At 42.8% G+C, this 24,393-nt stretch overlaps 1 protein-coding gene across 1 annotated transcript; it reads left to right on the top strand.

Moving 5' to 3' along the window:
- The first annotated feature begins 2,377 nt into the window (after positions 1 to 2,377).
- On the top strand, positions 2,378 to 23,769 carry LOC128890583 (uncharacterized). The gene is made up of 5 exons (XM_054149230.1): positions 2,378 to 5,484; positions 11,382 to 11,620; positions 19,146 to 19,286; positions 19,435 to 19,572; positions 20,192 to 23,769. The coding sequence occupies exons 1-5, from the start codon at positions 5,142 to 5,144 to the stop codon at positions 20,402 to 20,404; spliced, it is 1,074 nt and encodes a 357-aa protein (XP_054005205.1). The 5' UTR covers positions 2,378 to 5,141; the 3' UTR covers positions 20,405 to 23,769.
- Positions 23,770 to 24,393: the final 624 nt, after the last annotated feature.

Genomic DNA, 24,393 nt, shown 5'->3' with positions numbered 1-24,393 from the left:
GACACGCGTACTTCCCTAAGCGACGGACCGTATAATCCTATTATAATACGGTAGGAGGGTAGCAGTGATAACAATGGCGGGACATCAGGTTCGTTTGAGACACTGGTACCGCACAATTTGGGTAAACCCGGTTGGCATTTACCCCTTTCATGATGCTTCTCGATCGAGGGTAATTGCCAGTGCAGGATGTTGGATTAACTTAACAGGATTCTTCGTTCCCTACAAGGTGAAAGTGCGGATTTCTCAAGGCAATTGGATAGTACAATGTCGTTAACACACCAAACACGCACAAAATTTTTAAATAATCAAGTATAGTATCGTTTGTTCTTGCAGTCACTTTTGAATAATTCTATATACTATACGATTAACAAAGGCAATGATTTCGTTAGCTTCATCTAAGAAAACTCGACTTTTCAATTAAATCCAAAACACTTTCACTATCGTTATTCGAGACAAGCATTACATTTTAATTATTACAATGTCAGAACAAATTTCAGGTGTATCTCCTTTGCTTTGCCCATACATCAATTTGCTTTACGAAGTCCTAACGCCAGTTCTAACGTGTAAGATGTCTATCTTCTCATTATATAACACGAGGTATTCCTATGTATCGAGGTTCGCATACGTAGTCATACTCTATGGCATTTCTTGAATGCTGTGCACTTGACCCCGAAAATTAAACGTGACGTGGTCAGCGTACGCGTCTGCTCTCGTAGGCACGAATCATTTCGCAACTATTGGCGACTCCAGCGTAATCGTTGCGAAAATTGCTACGTCACTCCGTTACCAGCCTATACCGTAAAACCAATACCAGCGAAAGTAGAAAAGGAAGACGCGGAAACGCTTGACCCTGATACGAAATTCGTACCCTTCCACTTTCGAGATTGATTCTATCTTCGCATAAAAATCTTTACAAACTTTTGATCTCCTTATGACGTCACATGGACGATCAGACACGGTTGTGCCACCTGTCGTAACCCGTGGCACCAAAACCCACTAACCGTTACTACAATATCCTACTCATAACGAGATTTCCAATGACGGTGTAATAGAAATCGTTTAGTCACGCCGAAAGTCTTCTTTTCTACCGATCCTTTGCGAACTAAATCATCTCGCTTACCATTTAAATTGGGGCTCTATTTTGGATAGAGCATCTAAAAATACTCGGCAAAAATAGGACCACCCATGCACTGATGCATAAACTATTTGAGTTTATAAATGTGTAATTGTTAAGTAACCATAGAAATGAATTCTAAGTTTAATGGATATATCATCCTGCTCGCGGATTACTATCGATCCCAATTGATATTAAAAAGTAAATAGGGAATAAATTGAAATCGTGTATATTAATTCGTATAGATAATCACGCATCATGAAGTATACGAAAGTCTCGATTAAATATCTGCCATCGATTATCTATAATTTCCAACGGTATAAAAATACTTCAATTAGTACAAACGTTCTTCGACGAGGCAATTTCCTGCCTGGATCTCTTCGCGACTTCTTTAATGCTTCCGAGGAAAAGTTTCCAAGGAAACACCTATCGGAGATCTCTCGTCATCTCTTAATTCATTGATCGAAAGGAAGAAAATACGTTCACTTCCATTCGGAAGTGCGGGCGTTCGTCGTTATCGGCTCACTTCCAAATCGCGTTTTTTTGGTGTACCGAGGGTTCCACGCGAAAGATACGTCAGAGATACGTAAGAGAAGCAGTGAAAGGAAACGTCACCACTGATTTTAGGTGGGAGGAATAAGAAGTTAAGGGGTTAGTTTCAAGTGGGGATTGCGGATACCGAAGTAGGAGCAAAGGAAACATGAGAGCAGATGCGGTTTTGTACATAAATAATGTTATGAAAACATCCAAATTTCCGAATCATGATCTACACTGGTTCACAGAAGAAAAACATTCAAAACGATACCGGTATCGAGAACTTCGCGATGCTCACGTTCGTCGATTACGAATTAATGGCAACGAAGGTCGAATCAAGGAAAATGTCTATTATCACGAACGTTCGCGGAATGCGTTAAGAATAGACTACTAGATATACACCTATGCAAATGAATCATACGTTTACGATAAGTTTTCACTTCTCGAAAGAAAAGGACACTTGGTAGAAAGGTGTCGACGTAAATCGGTCATTATTATTGTCATTTTCATCTCCGTCGAGTATTCCCCCGACATGGTTGTTATCGTCGCAATCTCAACGGTAATCGATCTACGCTGTTTCTCGAACTGCGAGACGCTGTAATTATTGCCATTATCGTCATCTTCTCTATTATTAGCGTTGTTCATCGTTGTTATGACTACGGAAACGTACGCAAGCGTGCGCATGGAGAAGCATAGGCTTGGCTCGGACGTACTCCAACGTTGTTGGTCGCCATTGCTACTTATTAATCGCATTTTCAAGAGGCAAATTTTCATTCGCCGATACTGTATAGAAACGTCTCTTTTTGCAGCGACGTGACGAGAATAACGATCCGTATCGCGTCTTTGTTAACGACAATTGTTATCAAAAGTTGCGCGTATGACAGCGCTAATGACGTATACGCTTACCTGTGCGGGATGACCCCACGGAAAGCTTACTCTCAGATACGATTCATTTATAAAAACACATTAACGCACCGCTGATTCTCACGGAGGAAGCGAACCGGCTAACGACGTGTCTTCCGCTGTGAGCACGGAAAAAGAGCTCGCGTGCCAACGACGGAACGTTCGTGCAGCTGCGAGGACCGAGTCTTCGAACGACATACCACCGAGAAGTCTCCTCGGGATACATACAGCGCGCTTCCAGCATAAATCCGTTCACAGCTTTGGGAAATTTGTGGAGCAGGAGTCGGTGCAGGAGGTGAGATTTTTGCAATCATCGAAGGAAAATCAAGAAAAAGATACATTGCTTAACGGTGAACTGCGAGAAATTTCGAAAACAAATGCAGCGAAGGAAATAATATAGCGGCAATCGAGAGGAACATGTTTCAAAAATTAAAAGTATGAACGTTACTTCAAATATTATTATAACTTTATAACACCTCATCGAGTTGACCATGTATCGAGAACCATGCCTCCCAAACCCCCAAAGAACAGCCACAGTAACTCAGTAAATCTATACGAGTAAGTTTCAGGGTATTAGACCACGTTTTTATTTAATATAATTTATCAGAAAGTAATGCGGTACTCGCTCACGCATGCTGACAGACACAGACTGATGACGTCAGAGTCATATAAAATGCTTGAGACGGATTTTAGAACGACCCCCAGACAAAGACCATATCCATGTTAAAATTGGAATGTCGAATAATAACCTTATAAAAAGTGGTACAGCATCCGTCGTTGACGAAGACGAGAAAAGCGAGAACACAGCATCCGTACCTCGGGACAAACCGATCTTCGATGATCTGTGGCAGATGGTATCGCGCTGCACCTGTGGGTGCAAGGTGGAACGAGCCGTGGAGCGTGCCAGTGTAGCATCAAGTTTCCAGCAGGCTGATCGTGAGACGAAGTCGAGATCGTTTCGTTTAGATGCCCGGCTTCTACTACGTCGGAACGGTGGGGATAAACCGATGGAAGGCGTTTAGTGGGGATGGTTGGTCGCTCGCGGGGAGTTATGAATGAGTCGTGGAGTCCTGACCCACGAGTAGTACGTGGTGGGGGTTGCGGCAGTGGCGAGCGTGAAATAAAGAGGAGGGCAACTGATGGGTGCCGGAGGCGGCAGGGAAGGAGGCAGATGAGTAGAAGGAAAGGACTACGGGGGTGGGGGAGAAAGAAGAATAGAAGAGAAGCAAAGAATGATAAGGCGCGCGCGAAGACGGAGGGAGAGAGAGAGAGAGAGAGAGAGAGAGAGAGAGAGAGAGAGAGAGAGAGAGAGAGAGAGAGAGAGAGAGAGAGAGAGAGAGAGAGAGAGAGAGAAGCGAGTGATCAAGGAAGGGCAAAGATGGTGGGGGTACTTAGGATTGACCGAAAGCGGGGTGTGGGCCACGTGCTTCGGTGCCTTTACAATCGTATATAGGCACCGGTCACCGACTGGCCACTACCATACACCGATAGTCATATACTCGGGGCGCACAAGATAAAAAAGGGAAAGAACGGCGGCCAAGGAAGAAGAAGGAAAAGAGGAAGGAAAGAAAGAAGAAAGAGAATACAATACATAGAGAGGGAACAGGCAAGAGAAACGACCTACCGACAACGAAGGCAGACAGAAGTCCACCTTCCACTTCCATTCCCTTACGCAGGTTCACTCCTACTATAACGACGAACGAACAGCCTGCCTCTGCTCGCTCGCCTGCCTATAGCTGGCTTCTCCTTCTCTGTTTCTATACCGACCTACCTACCTACCTTCTCTGCGCCGTGGTTAACTCGACAGAGGCGAGAGGTGATACACTCGATACACTCGGCCGAACGAGGGCGACGAAGACCTCAGTCACCTCCTGACATTCGGTATGGTACAACCTTACCCCACTGTCGTGAGAGTAACGAGCTGCCGCCAAGAGGAGGGCTGAGAATACCAAAAAGACTCGAAACCCAGGACCAAGGGGGACACCCGGTGAAAGGGATAACGACGGACCGACGTGCCAAAGAGGAAAACCAAGCGAACCAGGATAAACGAAAGAAAAGTAGGCATAGCGCGGGACCACCCTTAACGGTGTACCTAGGCTGATTCTGTTTCCTTTCCTCTACTACACCCCCCGCCATATTCTTAAGTACCTACCGCCCTCCCCACCCTTCCCTCTGGGACACCGCTCGCAACCCCCTTCCCCCTCGTATAAGAATCAGTGCATCGCGTGTGTTCGAACCAGTGCCAAACGAGTTGTGATTCCGTGCGTACAGTTTTTCAATTGTGATCGCTCCCGACACCTCGAGTGACCGGTGAATCGTTTCCAAGATAGAGCAGAGCCAGCCTCTACCCTGTTCTCTACGATTCGTTAAATCGCTTCACCGATACCAGAATACCCCGTGCATACTTCTCGTTTCGACAGTGTGAATTTCGCTATTCCCCGATCTCGTAAATACGTTTGACGGGAGGGTTGAACTTACCCGGCTCGACTTAGTATCGCACGCGTCGGGTGTACCCCTCGCTCGCTACTTAGCTGCCACGCGCCATCGAGAGTGCCTGCGTGCGACGATAGTGATCAAGTGCTATGCGAACATGACAGTTGTAGAGGATACATCGGTCGTATGCGATCGACAAATGACAATGGAGGCAATCCTGACCCGCGACCAAAGAACCACGTCCCACAGAGTTCTCGATCATCGTGTTTCGCAAAACAGTGTGACAGCGATGACAGCTACCACCATAACAACATCGACGAACCGGTGCAACGGCCTGGTCGCGAATTCACGATACGCAGGAGTGATCGCTCCCGGAGTAAACAAGGACGATCAGCCGCAGAGACACTTGAGATGTGATTCGTACTTCGTACCTGCTTTTTACTACGATCGAGGGATACGATCGAAACACAACGCACCCATCACCGCGACCACGTGCCTGAGTAAGTCGAACTACTGACTTCGATACGCGATTGCCAAGGCAACGTGCTCGATATCAGCTGCTTCCCTCTCTATTTTCTTCCCTCTTAGAATCGGTGTATTTCCGGAGATTTTCTCTAATTATCGCACGTTTTTCATCGGCAAGACGCGGTTTGCTCGAAAAAAAGAGAGAGGGAAACGTTCCCCGAACGTGCTACTCTTCTATTATTTGTTTAAACGTTTTGCTCAAGGTGATCCGTTAGGAGTGTTTGGTAAGAGGATGCAAGCTAGGTATTAACGAGAATATAAATTAGTGACGTAATTGATCTACACATTATGAGAAATATAAATGTGTATCTTATTGGATTAATATTCTTGCAAAATTACCGTTTCACGTTCCAAAGAGGGTGTATGCATATTACAGTCTGTTGACCTGTCTTGACTATACTTCGTTTCTACTTGCCGTTCTATTTTGACTATCTGAACAAAAATTGCATCCTCTTTCCGGTTGCAATGACTTCCCCGAATTGATTCGACGGGCGTATCGAGATACACGCCATCGTTCTCTCGTACGATAACGAATGCATATTATGACAATTTTTTTGCCAGTTCTCAAACTACTATACACCATCCATCTATACACAGTTGGAGCAGTTCTCACGATTTTTATTTACTCTACAATCTGTCTATTTAAAGTCAAGAGACTGGTAGAAACTTTAATTGACCGTGACATTAGAAATTCTATCGTTCATTGTTTGTTTAACATAGTTGAATTAACATCTCCGCGATAACGTTATAAATTTGCATTGTGTCGAATTATAACTTACCGATTAAATCCCGTAGAAATGACTTAAGTCATTGTGTAATAAGTTATAGTTACAAGCGAAACGTATATCATTATAGGTGTCATTCATTATCATTGTACGTATCTCTGCCTTTGAAGTGCAGCATTTATCCGTACATCTGACGCTGACTCACGTAAAATTCTTACGTAACGAACGTCCTCATCTTTCCCCTGCTATGTTTTCTTCTGCGTTCTTGATACTTTTACTTTTCTTCGTTCGATATTATAAAACAAGAAACGTTGACTTGTTGTTTGAATTCCACTTACGTTACATTTTTTATTCAATTTTGTTTCCCTTCTCTAATTTTGCTTCACCTTCAGAGTCACTTCTTTTGCCGAAAACTTCACGTATTTCTAAGAAAATTACTAGTCACATAATTGTGCGATCCATTACATCGAACCAACATTGAATTCCGTTCAAATGAAACGCCTGGAGAAACATTGAAGGATTAATAGTAACTTATCACTCTACGTCACAAAATTTCAGTTTGTGGTCAATCATTGTGAAAATGAACGATAGTCCACGCATTGGACCGAGTATTTAACATAGCAAGTGTTTTGCAAACGTGATCAAGGAATATTTTTTCGTCGGTAGATTGTCCTCTTACGATATCCTCTTACGGTTTGACGTCACTTTCGAACAAAACGATGAACACGTTAGTCATCTTCCTTATAATGGTCTTCATCGAATCTTCTTCGCCCATTCGTTGACAAGTTACTCTTCTCGCGTAGTATTATACCATGCTTCGTATTCAGACTTCTCTTATAAAGCTTGCTTTTTAATCGAACGTGAAGTAAACGTCTGTGACAAGATGATGTATTATTTGCGAGGTTGGCGAAGAATGCGACACAGTGGCCACCGTTCCAACGTGGCGTACGCACTCAAAACATACCCACCTGTTGATCATTCGTAAGCTTACAGGTTGTCGCGGCCGAAGCATCGACCCTACCTCTGAAAACGGGGAACGATTGAACCAAACTTATCAGTTCGCAGTGTTAACAAGATTTGTAGAGAAATAGTTTGGAGTAGTTTGATCATCGATTACGTATGATTGGTATCAATTGAGGCAACAACCCTAAGAAACGGTGAAACATAGTATCAAACTTATCAGTTAAGAACGTCAAAAATTTGGAGTAGTTTGATTATCAGTTACGTATGATTCACATTAACAGAGGTTTCTCGGTGTAACGCGTGTATTTTGAATACGACACTCCAATATTTCGTCAGCATTGTAGCTTCTCCATATGTTAAATGACACACTGGTATTCGATATCGATAGACTATGAATGTTCATGCAAATTCATATTTTCCGAGATACAAAAAAAAATATTGAAAGTTAAACGAAAGTATATCGTCTAAACTATATTTTCATTTGACATAAATGCATGAAACATCCGTACTCTAGATATCAATTATCAGTGTGTCATTTATCTCCTGAAGAACCTAGCTGCAATCCTAGCGAAACGTTGGAGCATTTAATCCAAAAAAAACAACATACATCCGAAAGCCACGGTTGATATCGACCATGGAGAACCAGACCAGGAAAGACTAAAATATGTTACCAGTTACGCAATAACGACAAAAGACGATCGATGCACCGAAGCTTCTCGCGCGGTCGCGAGTCCTCATCCCTTCGTCCATTCGAAGCTGTGGCTGCGTTAAAGACCGTCGCGTCGTACCGTGACAATCAGCGGCAATGCATAGTACGCACGGCGGCGAAGGGAGGAGAATGGTCATAAAACGGCGTATAATAAATCGACGAACGTATATACGTGTACCGCAACCTACCGCAACGCACTCCGGTCAGAGCATGGACACGATCTGACAGATAAGGGGGTGGCGGGACGGGCGTAATGGGGTATAATTGTCGCGAGCAATGCGAGGACAGTGCGTCATTACCGCATTTTTCACCATCTTCTTGCCGGCCAACGGTAGAGATGCGCTTTGCACCGGTGTTCACAGGCTTTGCACGCCTTACTTTTTTCCACGCAGCCGCGGGTTCTCAGGAATTTCGTTGGAACGCCGTCGCCGAGCGTCGTCGTTGAGGTAGGCCCTAGCTGTACCGTCGACACCGTCCAGGCCACACGGGGCGAAAGTACAAAAGACGCGAGTACCGACCGTTAGGTGACCGCCTACGAAATATCGTCGGATTAATCCTGGACAACGCGATTCGACGAAGAATCCTAGAAAAGGATTCGCGGTTACTCGAACAGTTTCAGATGTTCGAGACTTTCGTGGCTCGAATTTTAGCAATTCGTATGGGTTTAAAAAGTATTCCGACCGCAACGTTGCAACTTGCTTTGTAGATGCGTGGGACGTCGGGCGTTTTTCCAAAAAGATGCCGATTGTATCTCGAATCCTCGAGTAGTATGGAGCAGTCTGATTTTGATTACGAATCCTATGAGAATGATCGTTACTTTCAATCTAAGAAAACAGACGTTTGATTCGACAATTGGGTTTTACAAGAAATATTCTTACTTTCGGTTTAATTCCGAATTTCACAAGAAAAGATACAGAAACCATTTACATCTTTCGCCAACAAGAGACAAGCATACGTCCAATTTACTTCGGTAATTGTTCTTACAAAGTAAACGTCATAAAAAACAAAGAATGCAGTAAAAATACTTTGAATCTCCGTAGACCTAGTGCTATTGAAAAATTGTGCTTTGTTCGCCAAATGTCTATCCAATTATTTAAGTAAGAATTTTACTAACGATTAATTTGGTACACGTTTTCGCAACAACCAACAAGCCCCTTTTCGGAAAGCTTGTCAGCAATTTTGCAAACGAACTGAGATAAGGGAATAGTTTCTACACGAGTCAAATCCGTTGATGCATTCCAGTTGGCAAGGTTGCAGGTTACAAGCCACAGGTGGCTCTTTAGACTTCTTACACTGTAAGAATGCGAACTTGCTCGAAAGTGCACCTATCATCGTAATTCCCTCCTTGGACAAATTTGGCCAGCGGCGGCGCACATATCGCATGGCAATTAAATTCCAGTAGTATAAAAACGTGGCGCGATTAAAGAAACTGGCGAAAGTACACTATGCGTACACGAACGACAAGTAAGGAAATATAGTCGTCGACGCTGAGATCATTTACCTGGATCCCGACAACTTCTCGTGCGATAAAAATACTTACCGCATTATTGAATAGACATTTTACGAAAAGTGCTCGGTTGTTTGCGCATGTTCACGAGAAGTCGAGCGCTAACGATATCGTTCCGACGAGGTAGTTAGATCTTAATTGCGTGTTTTTCATTTCAATCGTCGTTCCACCGAACCGTTCGTTTTCTACCTAGATCGAGACAGATATCGTGAAACCGTTAGCGCGGTTCGAGCTCGTACGCATCCTGATATTCCTGATAAAGTAACCAAAATAGACCCGCGAGCGTGCACATCGACGTGCCGGTCCGAGTCACGTGTAGATGCAAACGCGTGCGAGAAAATTCACACGACTTCCAACGAAACTTAATGCGACACAGATAGCGTGTGACTTATCTATCTTTAGCCAAAATTCCATCGCAATCTGTTCGGCTAAAATCGAGGCGCGTGCCTGCCGCTTATCGTCCAATATTTCTGTCTCCCGACTTACTAAGAATCACCGCGTCGCCCTGGAGACTGGAGAGGGAGCGAGGTTCGAGCAATTACCGGGTAGTCGCAAGAAAAGATACCACCGTTAGACGGTGCGCGCGACGACACGGTTTTCATGGTACTTTGGGGCGCAAACTTCCCCGCGGCAAATTACTCTCTCACCAAGACGCGAAACGCACTTAAGAGCCGCTCATTAATATGCGTTAAGTGTCCGAGATGTCTCCCTGCCCTCTCCCTCCTACCCTTCTTTTCGCTGTATCTTTCTCTCTCTTTCTTTGTCCGCTTATTTTTCTCCTTGCGACTCGAGAACGCGTCCGCCGCGCACGTTGCGTCACGTGTTGCTGCACATTAAAATTAAATTCGTTGGCGCCCGTGCGCTCGCGCACCATACCTACATTTTCCAGTCCCTGATACGATCATTGTATGGTCAAACGGTTCGTTTATATAATTACAATATGCCGCATCCGTTTATGGATCACGGTTACATGGGCAAATGTTTCTCCTTGTACTTATTCTTGTGCGGATTCGATGCGTGTGCAAACAGGAATGTCGAATAACGCTGTTTAGGCAAACCGACGCGACCGCGACACGCTAGCATCGTTTCGACTCTTGCGAATCAAACGCAGAATATGCTCTTCGAAGCGGGCATACTCGACAGCATCACGGGGAAAAGGACGGTAGTGTTTAAACGGAGAAAGAGAAAACGTGTACGTGGCAGACTGCGGTGGTTATACATCCTCCGAATGCGTACGCGACTGCTGATGGTTTGTCGTCGTAGCGGTGCACGTGATCCCAGGCCCCTCATCAAGGGTCGTAACTCGTGAAATAATGCGACGACGAATTCACGTGGATGTAATTCGACGAGCGGTGATCCCGAAACTGCCGGATGATCATAAGACGGCCTCGATCGAAATCTACCATTTAGGCGCTTACTATCGACGAAGAGAGTGTAACCGAGGGTGCAACATGCCGGAAGCTCCCAGGATGATTTCTCTCGAGGGTATCCTCTCCGAGAGTCTCACGTCAAATCGTTGATTGCTACCAGTCAGCGAGCTGGTTCTTATCTCCTTAATACACGAACGACTCTGTTAATAACGTACCGCGGTAGTTAACCATGAAGTGGAAAACAAGACCAACGGAATCGAGAAATTAATGGAACTGTATCTTCGATTTTGCTCGATCCTTGCATTTTTACGGAGACGCACATCGCGTTAAACAGTAATACACGTAATCTTGCAACGACGATACTCGAAGCAACCTAGGGAACTTTATTTGACAGAATTCTTAACCTTTCACCGGTTCTTTGATACTTTCACACCTTCCTTTAAGTAGATCCCCTTTCGAACGAGGACCGTTACCTAACTTTCGATGCATCTTGTTAAGAGATATCTTTCTAGACGGTGTTTCGCGTTTGAAACATTTCATATCATAGTAATACATTGTTGTTTATGGCGGTTATTCGAATGATCGACTTTATTTTCAGGGTTAGGCAGTCTTCTGGTGACTCTGCTCGTGATCTCGGTACACGGCGCTCCGACGATGACCCTCGAGAGTAGACGACTGAGCTCGCCCCCGAAGTGGGTGAATCCCTGTGGCCTTGCCGCCGAAGACTTCACCGGTGATTTGGACGTGGTGCAGCTATCCGACTCGCAGCTCCTGCACCAAGTTGTCGTACAGGCGAGAACTGCGCTAATGCACGCGGAGCTTTTTCGTGAAGATTATGTGAGTACACTTACTTATCCATCTTTCTGGATTTCTCTTGTTCGCCGTTGCGCGTTTGTCGTCCTTCCGTCAGAATAGCGTTTTCGAGTACGTCGGTTTCGCTACACTGACACAGTCTGCTCGCGCGCGATATCGACGATCGGAGACGAAGATTAAGTTCATCAATGGTTCAATAATTACTGACGTGACTTGTGGTGGGGATAAGACGGGGAAAGGGGACATCGAGCGGAAGGCAGTTATGGCAGTACTTCCGGTCGTACGGACGTTGATCGTAGAGTCCTGTAAGCCTTCAAAAGAGATCTCGGACTTACGAATCGTCTGTTGTACCCAGTCGAAGATATGCGTTTCGATTTAGCCTAAATGTCACGTGAGAATCTTGCGTTCATGAACCTTTGTAATTCGAGGAAAAAATACACTTTTGGTGAATAGAAATTAGAGTATAACGCTAACATACGAGTAGGTAAATCGAAATTTTTAAAACAAATGCGTGCAATCAATGTGTATCGCATTTTTAAATATTTCGTACGTGTATTAGTTGATAGTAATTCACTTCCACCGCTCAGAAAATGTGTAGTTTTCTCACGATTGTACGAATTTATTACGAATTTATCCGTTAAATATGAAAATTAATCGTGTCTAGAAGTACACTTTTTTTTTTAGCTGTAAAATCCTCTATGAGTTTATTAGCAATATGCACGTTACTGTGCATATTAACAATATATATATACATTTGCATATGGTATATAAACATTAAACAAAAAAATAGAAGACATTCCAACTAACTTTTAATCAATATACATTTACGAATGCTAAGCGATGGCTTTTAAGAAATTTATATATGATTAACAGTGGCGCAATGACTGGTTTTCCCATGTCTCATATTATTATTCCACGTGCACTCGTGAACTCCAAGTCATGCGATTCGTTGGTTCCAAAATTATTTCCATCGCGTGAACGGCCCTCCGTTTCGTTCAATTTTATTCGCGTACACTATCAACAAATTTTTTATCGGAGTACAATTACCTCTGTTAATAATTTCTTGCCGCCATGCAACTGATCAGCGGCTACAGATAATAATTCGCCCGAACGTTCAAACATTTCAATATTACTTTTGGTGTACGATGAATTGGAAAGTGACCGCGACAAAATTGCCCCATTTCTCTTATTTCGATTATTACGCGTAATGTTTATTGACCATAATTGCACACATCGGAAACGTAAAGCGTGGTAAGTGGCGGAGATGCGATTCCTCGATGCCAGCAAGAGGAAACTTGTTCGATTTCGTTTCGCTGGAACGAATGCAACGTATCGTTGCCATTTGCGACATTTAAACGTCGATGGATACCTTCTCTTACCGTTTCTTCTTCTTCTTCTTTTTTTTTTTTTTTTTTTTTATGGCTATTATGAAATGTGGAAGCGAGATCATGAAAAAGGAAAAGAAAAAGAAAACGAAAAATAGATCCGTACGACCGCGCATGAAGATGCTTCGTTTCGAAAGAATCTTCCCAGCCGATCGTGCCTTATTATCTCTAACCAAGGACAATAAATCACGGTTCGGGTTCGACCTGTTGCTCAAGGTTCCTCTTCTGAAACGATCCGAAAAAAGAGACGTGGAAACCGCAGGATCGAAGGTACGGTTACACACGCGAAACTTTACTCTCGTTTTTTTAAGAATAGATTAAGCTTGTCCCCCTAGTTATGCATCGTGCACACGTGTCGACATGATTTCGGTTCTATAACTGAACGTCCTTACGTGCCCGCCAAATTCTTGGACCCACCTGACTCATCCTTCGCAACCGCGCTCTACGCGCTTCCTGTTTCTCTATTACGTCGGGAACTCGTCGTATGCACTGTACAGTTTCGATTACATCGTTGCCTCGTGGGACATCGAAGTAGTATCGAATAACTCGCATTCTCTTCCGTTTGTTTTCGATAAATTATCAGTAAGACGCGTTTAGCGCAGCTTTGACCAATTGTCTGTTAACGGTTTATCTGTTTGTTAAAGTTCGGTCTGTCAAAGTGTTAATTCGAGGAAAAAGTTCCAATTAAGTAATTCAGTTCATTTAGAATCCAAATTCAGGAGCTGGTCATTTTACAAGAATGTGGCAAAAGCGATCGGTAACGGACTCTTACGAATATGGCTCCGAGCCTGGTGCTGTGATTATGACGCCAATATTATGCCGCCTATACAAAGCGAATATATGAACGAAAGAATTAGCATTCATCGAGTGCGACCGCAGAGGGTATTTGTGTTTCTCTGTACGTATAGGGCCCGTTCCGCCCTGTGGCCCCACCGAAGTCACCGTGGAAACGGTCCGCGTTACATCATCGCTCGACGATACTCGATACCGATATTTTCTAACTCAGCGCATAATCTGATATTGTTTGGTTCCCTAACAATCTGCCCCCTTCTTCCTCTTTCTCAGTTCTTCTTTCCCTTCTTGGGAAAACGAAACACTGTACACCGGTGCGCGTAAGCCACGCTATCGAAAAACGAACGACCAAGTGTTCCACGGTACGGAATCGTTAACGTCCTCCGACATTCTACCTTTCTCGGACACCAGTCTCCGCCAGGGAGTTCTAAAGACGTCCCTGCTGAGACTGACTCTAGGCGACGCACTGTCTGCTACGTCCAGTGACGTCAGCTTTCAGGTCTTGTTATCGTTTTATCGTCGGCAGACACTCTATAGAGAAAAAGTAGATTAGGAGTCGGTACCGAGAAGCAAAGGAGTTCCGTGTGACCGATCGTTCTAGCATGCACGTGAAGTGCATCGCGATACAATTTCGATCCGCGAATCCTTTGTTCGCGTAGCAACCGAGTCAACGATTAACCCTTTGAGCTCGACATCTTCACTAGGGCGTTGTTAGTAGCTCCAGACTTCTCGATATTAATTTAAAATGGTTTTACACACAGATCGATGTACGAATGTCGTGCTCATTTTTCAAAGAAACGATAGAATAAATATTAAAGCAAACCTTAATGGCGAGCACGTGAGAATTGTGTGACGCGTCCTTGCGAGATGCTCGTAAGCAGGCGTGTACATGTGAATTACATCCGATATACTATTCTTCGTAGATAGGAAGTTCGACGCCTACGAGTTGCATATATGCGCATCGGTACGTGAAGGAATCGGATAAAATATCGGAAGCGGAGGATTCCAATAAATCAGAATCGGAAGCTGCCCCTCCCGCCAAGGATGGGGCATCTATACACCACACCGGCACTCCGCCTGCATACTAAAACCCAGACCGGATACACAACCCGCCAGTGCATTTACTCGCCTCGATACGTTCAGTACGCACTACGACACGTATTTTCTGCTACTCGGCTGGCTGGATGACACTCCATACTGTTTCATTCAAGGCTGACATATTTTTCAAATACACATGGCCGCGACCGATAACCCACGCCGGAAATTAATACTCGCAGGGCTGGCGCCAAAATTTGCCGAGTTTTCTTTACAATTTTTAGGATCGAGAATCGTAGGGATTCTGTTAAAAAGAAAATAAGAAATTGATTTACGCAAAATTGGAGTGAATTAACAACTATATTTACCGTCTTTCACGAGTGAAATCGATTTATTAGAATTAATTAGCAAGCTTTGACAAAAATGAATGTGGATGTATGCTTGTCTCTTTATGTAGATAAAAGTCAGCAAAAGTGGTTAACAAAAAAAAGCTTAACGATTTCTGTAATTTTCTTTGTGAAATTGGGAATAGATGAAAATGATACTCCGTAAACCTAATGTCAAGATCTATCTTATTCTGAAATTCCTCGTAAGAACTCGCACGGATAGAATTGTTTGTACGTAGTCGGAGCAATTAGTTGGACGTAAAATTCATAGATACCGCAAAAATGGTGGGGAAACGATCGATTAAATGAAAAATCGGTTGAAATCGAAAATTGTTCACTCGCAACGAAGCGTTTCTTTTGTCTCGTTGAGCGCAGAGCCGTGGACTTGCGAGCAGCGAGCCATTCAATCGGTTCGAGGCCGTCGCACCGAAATTTTATAACTTCTAATAAGCGGTGGAGCGGTGAAGCCGCGCTAGAAGAAAGACTGAGAGACTAATTGATTTTGACGGGTCCTCGAGAGTACCGCAGAGACCATACCTACTCTTGCCAGCCTACTTCCTGTCAGTTTTCAGCTCGATTTTACGATTATTCGTGCTCCGGTGTGGCCGAAGAGACTTTTACGAGGCACAAAAGACCCGCGTCTCAGATTTGTTCGCCGCCAGTGGTTGTTAGCGACAATTCCTTTCATTCTTCGCTTTTTCTTCTCCCGCTCCTATGCGTTCTCCCGCTGAAATCTCTTCGCGATTACCTCGAAACGGGCAGCAATACCAGAAATTGCGGATATTTGCGATCCGTCCGTTTCGAACGGATAAAACAGGACCTTTAAAAGACGCGTGCAGGTTCCTTATTCCGCGGTTCGAAAGTGTATGTATCCGTGTGTCAGGAGTTGTGGCCAACTAACAAGCTTATGCATCGAAACAAGCCATAAAACGCGCGGATGGAATTCGAGTAGTTTCTTCGGTCGCTTTAATTCGGGAGAGACTGAAAAGGTACGAAGATCATCTGTGAAATGAACCCGTAGGGATTCGTTTGAACGTATTTATTAGGGAACCATTCGCGTAAAATAACCGTAAAATGCTGATGAAGTAACACGTATCCGAGGATCCCTTGAAAGACGAAGTTATCGGCGTCGATAATTACAACCTGTGACGCAATCGGCGATTGCTCCGTTTTAATCACCGCGTTTAGTGTTTCCAACACAATGTGTCTATTTTGAAAGGTGTCGATATCTTCCTAGAGGGTTTCGTAATTATTTGGGCGTGGAAGAGGATCGATTACCGATAACGGAGACCGGATGGCTTCGGATGTACTGGACCAAAGACCGTGTTCGCTGTGAGAATTCGTTCGATGAAGTAATCCGATTCTGTTCTCGTTTTTATAAATTTGGTGCGTTCGACATTCTTAGCTTTTGGGATCTACAATTGCTCGATTCTGGATACACATTTATATCTCGACGCTAATTTCAATTCTATTACCAAAATGTCTTTAATTTTCATATTTGCTTTATCTCTAATATTTGATAATATCTATTTATATTTTCTACGTTGTTAATTATAATAAACGTTACAATCAAATATCAATATTAGATCGAACGAATGGTGAGTATCTCTGTAGTAAATAATATGTACGAAAACGAATAATTTATCGAAGGCAAATGGAGCGTCATTCCAGCCAGGAGTATAATTCGAAGAAATGTTGCTTGCCTGTTAAAGCTATTATCGCAGTCTGCGAGTCGTGAGAGTAATATCGTATGATGATTATTTCCATTCCTGGGCCAGATAAGGGTTTGGATAATCTTGTTATCTTTATATGAGCCAGCTGGTTCAAGACGTGAGGTCGAAGACACGCTGAATGAAATACCCGTTGATGTACTACGTATGTGAGCATCAAATAAGCTAAGCCTCAATAACCTCTCATTTTTTCTTTTTCTTCTTTTTTTTTGGTATTTGTTGTTAATTTCTATGAAAGAATTTGTAGGATGAAAAGCAACAATAATTGGTAAGATTGGAGTGACACCACTCATTAATTTTCGACTTTGTAGTAATTTCGTCGATGGCACGATGATCCATTCTTGGTTCCAAATTTTCTTCTTAATTAAATTGTTTGCTTCGTTAAGTATGTGTGAAAGGAGAATCCTTGCGTGCAACATCTTTGTCGCGTTTCGGCGCGTGTCGGTTCGACCTTGCGATCGTTTCAGATCCTTTTATATTACGCGTGCGGCGCTTACGAGTTTCACGAAAATGAATGATCCCGAAGTTGTCGCGTGAAGCGAGGGCTTCTCCCTACCTTCTTCTCGTTCCACGCGCACCGCGTTGCCGGTGATTCATAACTACATAACCAATGGAAACGATGCCCCGATAGCACGTTTAGCGTGTCTGATTCGACACGTCGACTCTCAAGTAGTTTTAGGTAACGGTCTAGCTTTCATGTGCCGACGACCTACCTTGGTATTCCCCAAAAAGTCAGCAACGTAGCTCGAGGCAACCTGGGTGCGTTGGATTCGCGATGCGAAGACATCACTATGCACACATGACATTAACTCTTCGGGGCACGGTGGGATTAAAAGTGTCCCACCTTTTTGATGGACCGTAACGCATGGTGGGATATTTTTAATCTCACTTCGAAATTTTGCAATAACTGCATGTGTATAGGTGTGATATCTTTATTAATAAAAATATAACAATTTTGTTTGATTTAAAACGCAATAAAATTCCTGTGCAACATGGGTCTATTTTATGACCTGAATTCCTGTCCCGCAAAGAGTTAAGAATGACACAAATCATCCTTAAGATAACGTTTCAAATCGTGCGCCTGCGTTCAAAACTTATCACAGGTACTCTTACCAATAACACGAGCGTTTTTATTTCATTTATTTATTCAGAATTTTTTTTACGTATGTGCATATAGCGTTCCTCTATATCCAGAAATATCCCTCGTAAGAAGTAATTGTTTCGGCATCGTTACGATACCTTGGAGACTCGCCGTCCTTGCTCCAGAAGTTGACAGTTTCTCGTCATCATCCACGGCGTACCAGCGATACCAAGTTGAGCTTACTCATCCGTCAACGCGTTCATCCACGTTCCCATCGTACCAGGAACGGGGGATATCGTGAGCCTGATTGCGTACGGGGCGCTACAGCTCGCTTAATCAGTGACTAAACCCGCTAACCTGTTATTGAACCACACAGCTCCCCTAATGAAGGAGCCGTGCAAATTTTTGCATATTAACGGTTACGACTTTGATGCAAAACACTACGTCGAGTTTCAGAATAAAGACATTCAACTGAAACGATGAATCGTTTCATGGCCGATCATTGGTACCCCCGATGTGTGAATATAGGTTATTTGGATGGCACGAGAATATTATCGCGAAAAAATACTCTTTCGCCATAAATCCCTTTCGTCGATGTTCTCCTTACTTACATACAAGGCTTCGTTTTCGGTAAATTAAAGGTTTCGGGTTCGGTGCTGTTTTCGTTAGAGAACAACACATTAGGTTTAATATAATTAAGCAATAAAAACAGTTCAGTTGCAACAGTTTTTCCTATCTCTCCTTAGAGAGGAATGGTTTATGCAAAATGTTTTTGCAACGATAACATTTCTAACGTGTAAGAAACTTATACACGTTGATGAACTTTGTCTGAAAGAATTTTTCTTATCGCTTAAACTATCGAGCCTGTCAAATTGTCCAATGTATTTGAAACTTCTTTCTAGAGTCACTACTCAATATTTAACAATGATTTTACGTAATTTTGATTTACAATTAATTTAAGTTGTGTGTGTAACAGGTATCCGTTGACCTTGGTAATTTAGTGTTACCTAAAATTTCGTGTGCTTTTGCCCTGAAGGGAGGATGACGATGATATAAAATATGATTGCCTTTTTCCTTAGTCTCATTTCTAGTTCAAGATTCCCGTAACCAAACTCATCATTTCTTTTCTTGATTTTGCAGGCCAAGCGAATCTTCAACATCGATTATGCCGATTTGCATTCGACGTTTAAAGACCATCATTACGATTGGCTTCCTGGACCAAGGGAGATTCCCAAGGAACTCGGAGGGCAGTTGGAGCAGGAGTATCTAGATACGCTGGAGGTAAATGGAAATACTTGTTTGTTTCTTCTATTTTTCCCGTGTTTCCTGCTTCTGATGATGAAGACAGGTACAACGTATCTACGCTTTTTCTGTTAAAAGGCATCGAACGTTAAAGCATTTTACTGAATGTGATCAATCTTCTTCATAGCTCGACACGGCCCTTATCGACGCGTACGAATACATGCAAAAGTATGCAGTCGGTTTGGAACAAATCGTCTGGGATCAAGAGGATCTTCAGCTCGAGTTTCGCAAACAGTTTAAGGATACAGAATACAGGCTCCGAACGGTAAGTGCATATTCATAGCTGAAAAATGTATTTTTTTTTTTAATAGCCCGAGTCACGATACTTTATTTTCCGTTTACTTCGCTACTTCGACAAAAAGTAGTACCGAAGTGCCAGGTATAATTAGCCTGAATCATAGTACCTTTCATTGTCGGGAACGTTATATCAAACGCTCCGATTTTATGAGTTTTACGCAAAATTGAGCTGCAAACATTCTAGCCGCAGGATAAAAAACATTATGGGTTTGTCGTTCGTTAACTAGTGTCGCTTGCTGCTTTGTCAGGCTAGTTTCCGTTCGATTTCTCCGATTTCTCAAGACTACGGTTATCACAGAGGTTTCACTTCAAACAAAAATTGAAAAATACATTGTTTCTTTCCATTTGCGTTTGTGCAATCATATTTCAAAACAAACTTCTTGTTAGGACGTTTTTTTTTTTTTAATTTATATTATAGTCTTTTGTAACTTTAATTATTTTCTACGAACCAAGTCTCATGGTGTACTAATATGTTCTAATTGCCCCTTAATGTCCCATCTACTCCGTTTACGTTATGTCTAAAACGAAAAATCTCCCATGGACCGTCGGAAAGAAACGTATATAATACAGGTAATTTTGTTTTACAGGTTCTCTGCGAGTTGCAAGTGGCGCTAGTGGAACGGCAGCTGTCTTCGCGACCGGACGTCACTCGCGACATCATGAGGTCTGAATTCCGTGCCATGTCATCGTCCGCGACATTCCGAAACCTACGCGACTGGCTGATCTTTCGGGATTACATGAACGGTCTCGAATACGTTGTGCAAGTATTCGAACACTTACGCCGCGGCCTCCAATCCTGAGGATGGCAAGGCGGAAGCCGAAGAAGGGCTACCAAGCGACGACTCGTCCATCTCAGGAAACCGGAAGTACCCTTCTTGTATGGCCAGCTTTCTTGAGATGGCCGATGGAAGCGGGTATCAGAGGAAAGGCTTAGGCGTGCTCTGTCAAGCAGGCCATGCTCTACCATCCGTCCCGAATCCAGCGTGATGTGTGACTCCAACGCGACGATCGACCTATCCATCGATAGATATCTCGATAGAAACCGATAGATATTTCGTATCGTCGGATCGCAAAATTGTGCGCAAGCGTCTTTACCGAGTTGTTCGGCACAACTTTGAGACAGGGAGCGACGGAAGACATTGCCGAGTCTCGTTGATAAACGCCAACCATCATCGTTAACGCTCGCTGTTGAAGATTCCGTGAGATGATCGGAGAGAGAATAAGACGGGAAGCGGAGTCGTTCGATAAACAGCCCATCGGCTTTCGCCGCCGAGTTCACGATCGTGAGAACACACATTCGTCTTGTATACGTTTACGCTAATTACGAAACGCGTTGTGTACCGCGCATCAACAGCCACGTCGAACGTGTAACCCTAACGCGCGAGAAGATGGATTAGGGAGTGACAAATCACGAAAATCGGCCAGTTCTGACCGATATCCTTCTCCTCGCTGAGCTCTCGAGCGCCGAACAAAGACTCGTGTGCGAGCTTCTCCATCTTTTCGGTTTACTTCACGTCGTCCATCGAGGGCGTTCTCGTATCGATTAATTTTGGAATTCCACGCCATTGGATTTTACCTTTGGATTCATACCTTTAGACATTTTACTACTAAACGTGTTTCTACATTTTTATCTATCGGTTGCGAATTTTACCCAGCGATTCAAATCTTTTAACTGCGGTCCTTTTTTAAAGAATGGTATATTCAAAGTGGAAATTTCCCTCGATGAACTAAGTTGGACGAATGATTTTATATTTGTTTCCTTTTTTCGTTCAAAGAAGTGAAGTAATACGCAGAAAATAATGCTCGACGGAAGTCGAACGAAAAATTTGTGAGATCGTTCGCACACGGAAGGGAGAAGAGAAATGGATTCCGATGGAATCCGACTAAACGAGCTTGTGCACCGCAGCGGTATTATATCCTAAGTACACAAGAAAATACAGTATTCGCGCTTTAAGTTAAACCATTCGCGTCGAGCGAGATGAAATTATAGAAATTTCTGCGCATAACTATGTATATCGCATAGTATCAGGAAAGCGAAGATCTTTACGACGGTGTCCTTGTAACGCCGAAGAGCACGTCGGGAGATTCGTTTTTCGATAAACGATACGCGCCCTTTGCCCCCCCCCCCCAGCCCCTTTTTAATCCTACATAATAATTTATTGACTAACTGTAATATTATTATATTCGTATTTATTCAGATTATTTATTTTATTTTTTTAGAGATTTTACATGTCCGATTAACTGTATTTAATGTGTCTAGTTGAGCTTGAAATTACCTAGAGCATAGGAGAGAAATAGAAGGATATATATTTCAATAATTATTAATATCATTAGTAGAATTCTCATATCGTAGTGGAAGAAGGACACGCATCGACGCGGCCGACGCCATTTTATGTTACGCGCCGCGCTGCTGCTGCTACTCCTTTCGCTTGACGTACCTTTTCACAGTATGAAAACGTAAATTCGATAAGAAAACTACGACCAATGGCTTCTTCAACACCCCCCGTTCTTTTTATGCGTTGCAATTTCTCACGGTACAATAGCACGTCTCAATTAGTTTTAAATCGATTTTATCCGACATTGGTTCAACGGATGGCGCTTTAGAAAAAAATCTCTTCCTATTTTTTACTATTATTTTAGTTTTGTCTTTTTTTTTTGATAACCGAAGTCAATACTTCCTCCTTTTTTTAAGCGATATTCGAAACTGTTGTAGGCTCGTCGAGACGTACCTTTTCGATGGCTTGAAGACATCGTTTTATTCACAAAAATGACCAGCGTATTTACTTTTTTTTTTACTACGAAATTTTAACCAATTACGGAGTTTACTCGTATTTTTTTACCGCGATGTTTTTTAGGGGAATTTTATCGTTCTTTTTAATAATATTCAGGCCAAGAAGGATGCGTCGTACGAAGCCTCGCACCAATATTCGCTCGAGGGTAATTGACCTCGCAGGCTCTTTTCGTACTTACAATTTGCTACTGAAACTTAAATACAATTAAGCATTGTGTCTTAAACATCGTCGTGCGAGAAGACGTGGAGCCGTGTGCCGTTTTATTTAATTTTCATACCATTAGCGACCTATATAAGCTTATCATAGATAGTTGGTGGATGAGCGTGTTAAGGCTCGCGGCTAATCGCACGCGCGATATTCAAGTGTACGCACACGCGCGCATTATACAAAACACACTTTCATTTTCATATCATCGTGTCTGTGATATGCATTGTCGAAAGTCCCTCATGCGAATAATTGTCATTGTTATATCGAATTGCCCGATTCTTCTGCCGCGAAAGAAGTAAAAAGAGGAGAAAAGGGAGAATGGAAGAGCGAGGAGGAACGCGTGCGAGTGTGAATGAGAGACCGAGAGAGAGAAAGAGAGAGAGAGAGAGAGAGAGGCCTATCTGTGCGACAATGTCGATCTCGTAAATCGATCTCCTATACGCATTTTCACTTCATCGTGTTGTTTTATATACTTTATTTTAATAGACAGTCTTTCGTCCTTTGAAAGCATTAATCATTTTTTTTTTAGTATTTTCCTTTTTTATTAAATAAGGAAGACTGCCATTCAGTTCGATTGCTTGAATCATCGTGAAAATCGAATATATCGACGAATACAATTTGGGAAAGCCTTACGGCACTTAAATGTTTCGATCGCAAGCAGCAGCGCAGCCTGTTCGAGCGTCTATTAGCGATAGAATTCTACCGATTGCCGATCGAATTTCATTTTCTTATTTTTCTTCACCGTATGAATTTTCTTTCGTCGGTTTCTTAAAATTGTTTTTCGTATCGAATAAGGATCGCATAAGGATCGAAGTAAGAACAACATTTGGCGATCTCTCTGTCTCTTCATATTAGAAGTGGTGTATCCGTGTAAATGATACGTAGAACGTACCGGGCATAGTAACGACACGGTTATTCACGTTTTCCTCGAACGGTTTTATTCGTTCAGAAATGCTGAACGGACGGTCCGATGAATCGGCGAGTATCGTTGACCTCGACGATATGGGAAGCCTACTTCGATGACAGAGCCGGGTACACAGTCTACGTCGTCGATACACACGATACATGGGAAATTTTGTGTAAAATAATTATCGACTGCTTGGTATATGTTGTACATAAACAGATTTGATGATATAGAAGTTGCAGAATATAATTATATATGTGAATATGTAATATCTACACGGGCCCCTTCCCCGAAACGCCCGCTCTGTTGTATCATATTAAACCAAAGACAGTTCAACATGAAATATCTGGCGGTTTATTTGACATCGGTTACACTTTCCAATCCTTTCAAGAATTTTTCCTTAATAACTTTTAATGCTGGATTAATATAAAGTATGTGAAATTCGTATTTATCGTTTACAGAGGTACTCTGGAAAGATTGCTTTATAAGGAGAAACTTTACAATTTTTAAAACGTCGGAAATGCGACTAACGGTATTAATGAGATATTCTATGTAGGTAGTAACGTTTAATACCTTATTCTATATAAGACATCTGGCGTTCAAGGAATAACCATGTTTGAAATCAAAGCATGCATAATTACAAAATTCTCGGGATGTATGAATAAATACACAGTTTAAATTTATAAAACGCTTACGTTCTTCTTGCAGTTGATGGATTTTTAGCTTAGCAAGAATAATCGATTACTATTTAATACCAATGACAATTTTTCGTCCGAGCAAGGAAGACTTGTCGTTTCCCATGATCAATGGCCGAGACGTTCCGTCTTCGGTGCTGCCTACGTCGTCGATGTTTGAGAGGAAACGCGTAAATACATGATCATCATCC

This window comes from Hylaeus anthracinus, unplaced genomic scaffold (genome assembly GCF_026225885.1).
Source record: "Hylaeus anthracinus isolate JK02 unplaced genomic scaffold, UHH_iyHylAnth1.0_haploid 12001, whole genome shotgun sequence".
NCBI classification, from domain to species: domain Eukaryota; kingdom Metazoa; phylum Arthropoda; class Insecta; order Hymenoptera; family Colletidae; genus Hylaeus; species Hylaeus anthracinus.
The sequence above is the reverse complement of the archived record's forward strand: the minus strand, read 5'-3'. Positions and strand labels throughout refer to the sequence as shown.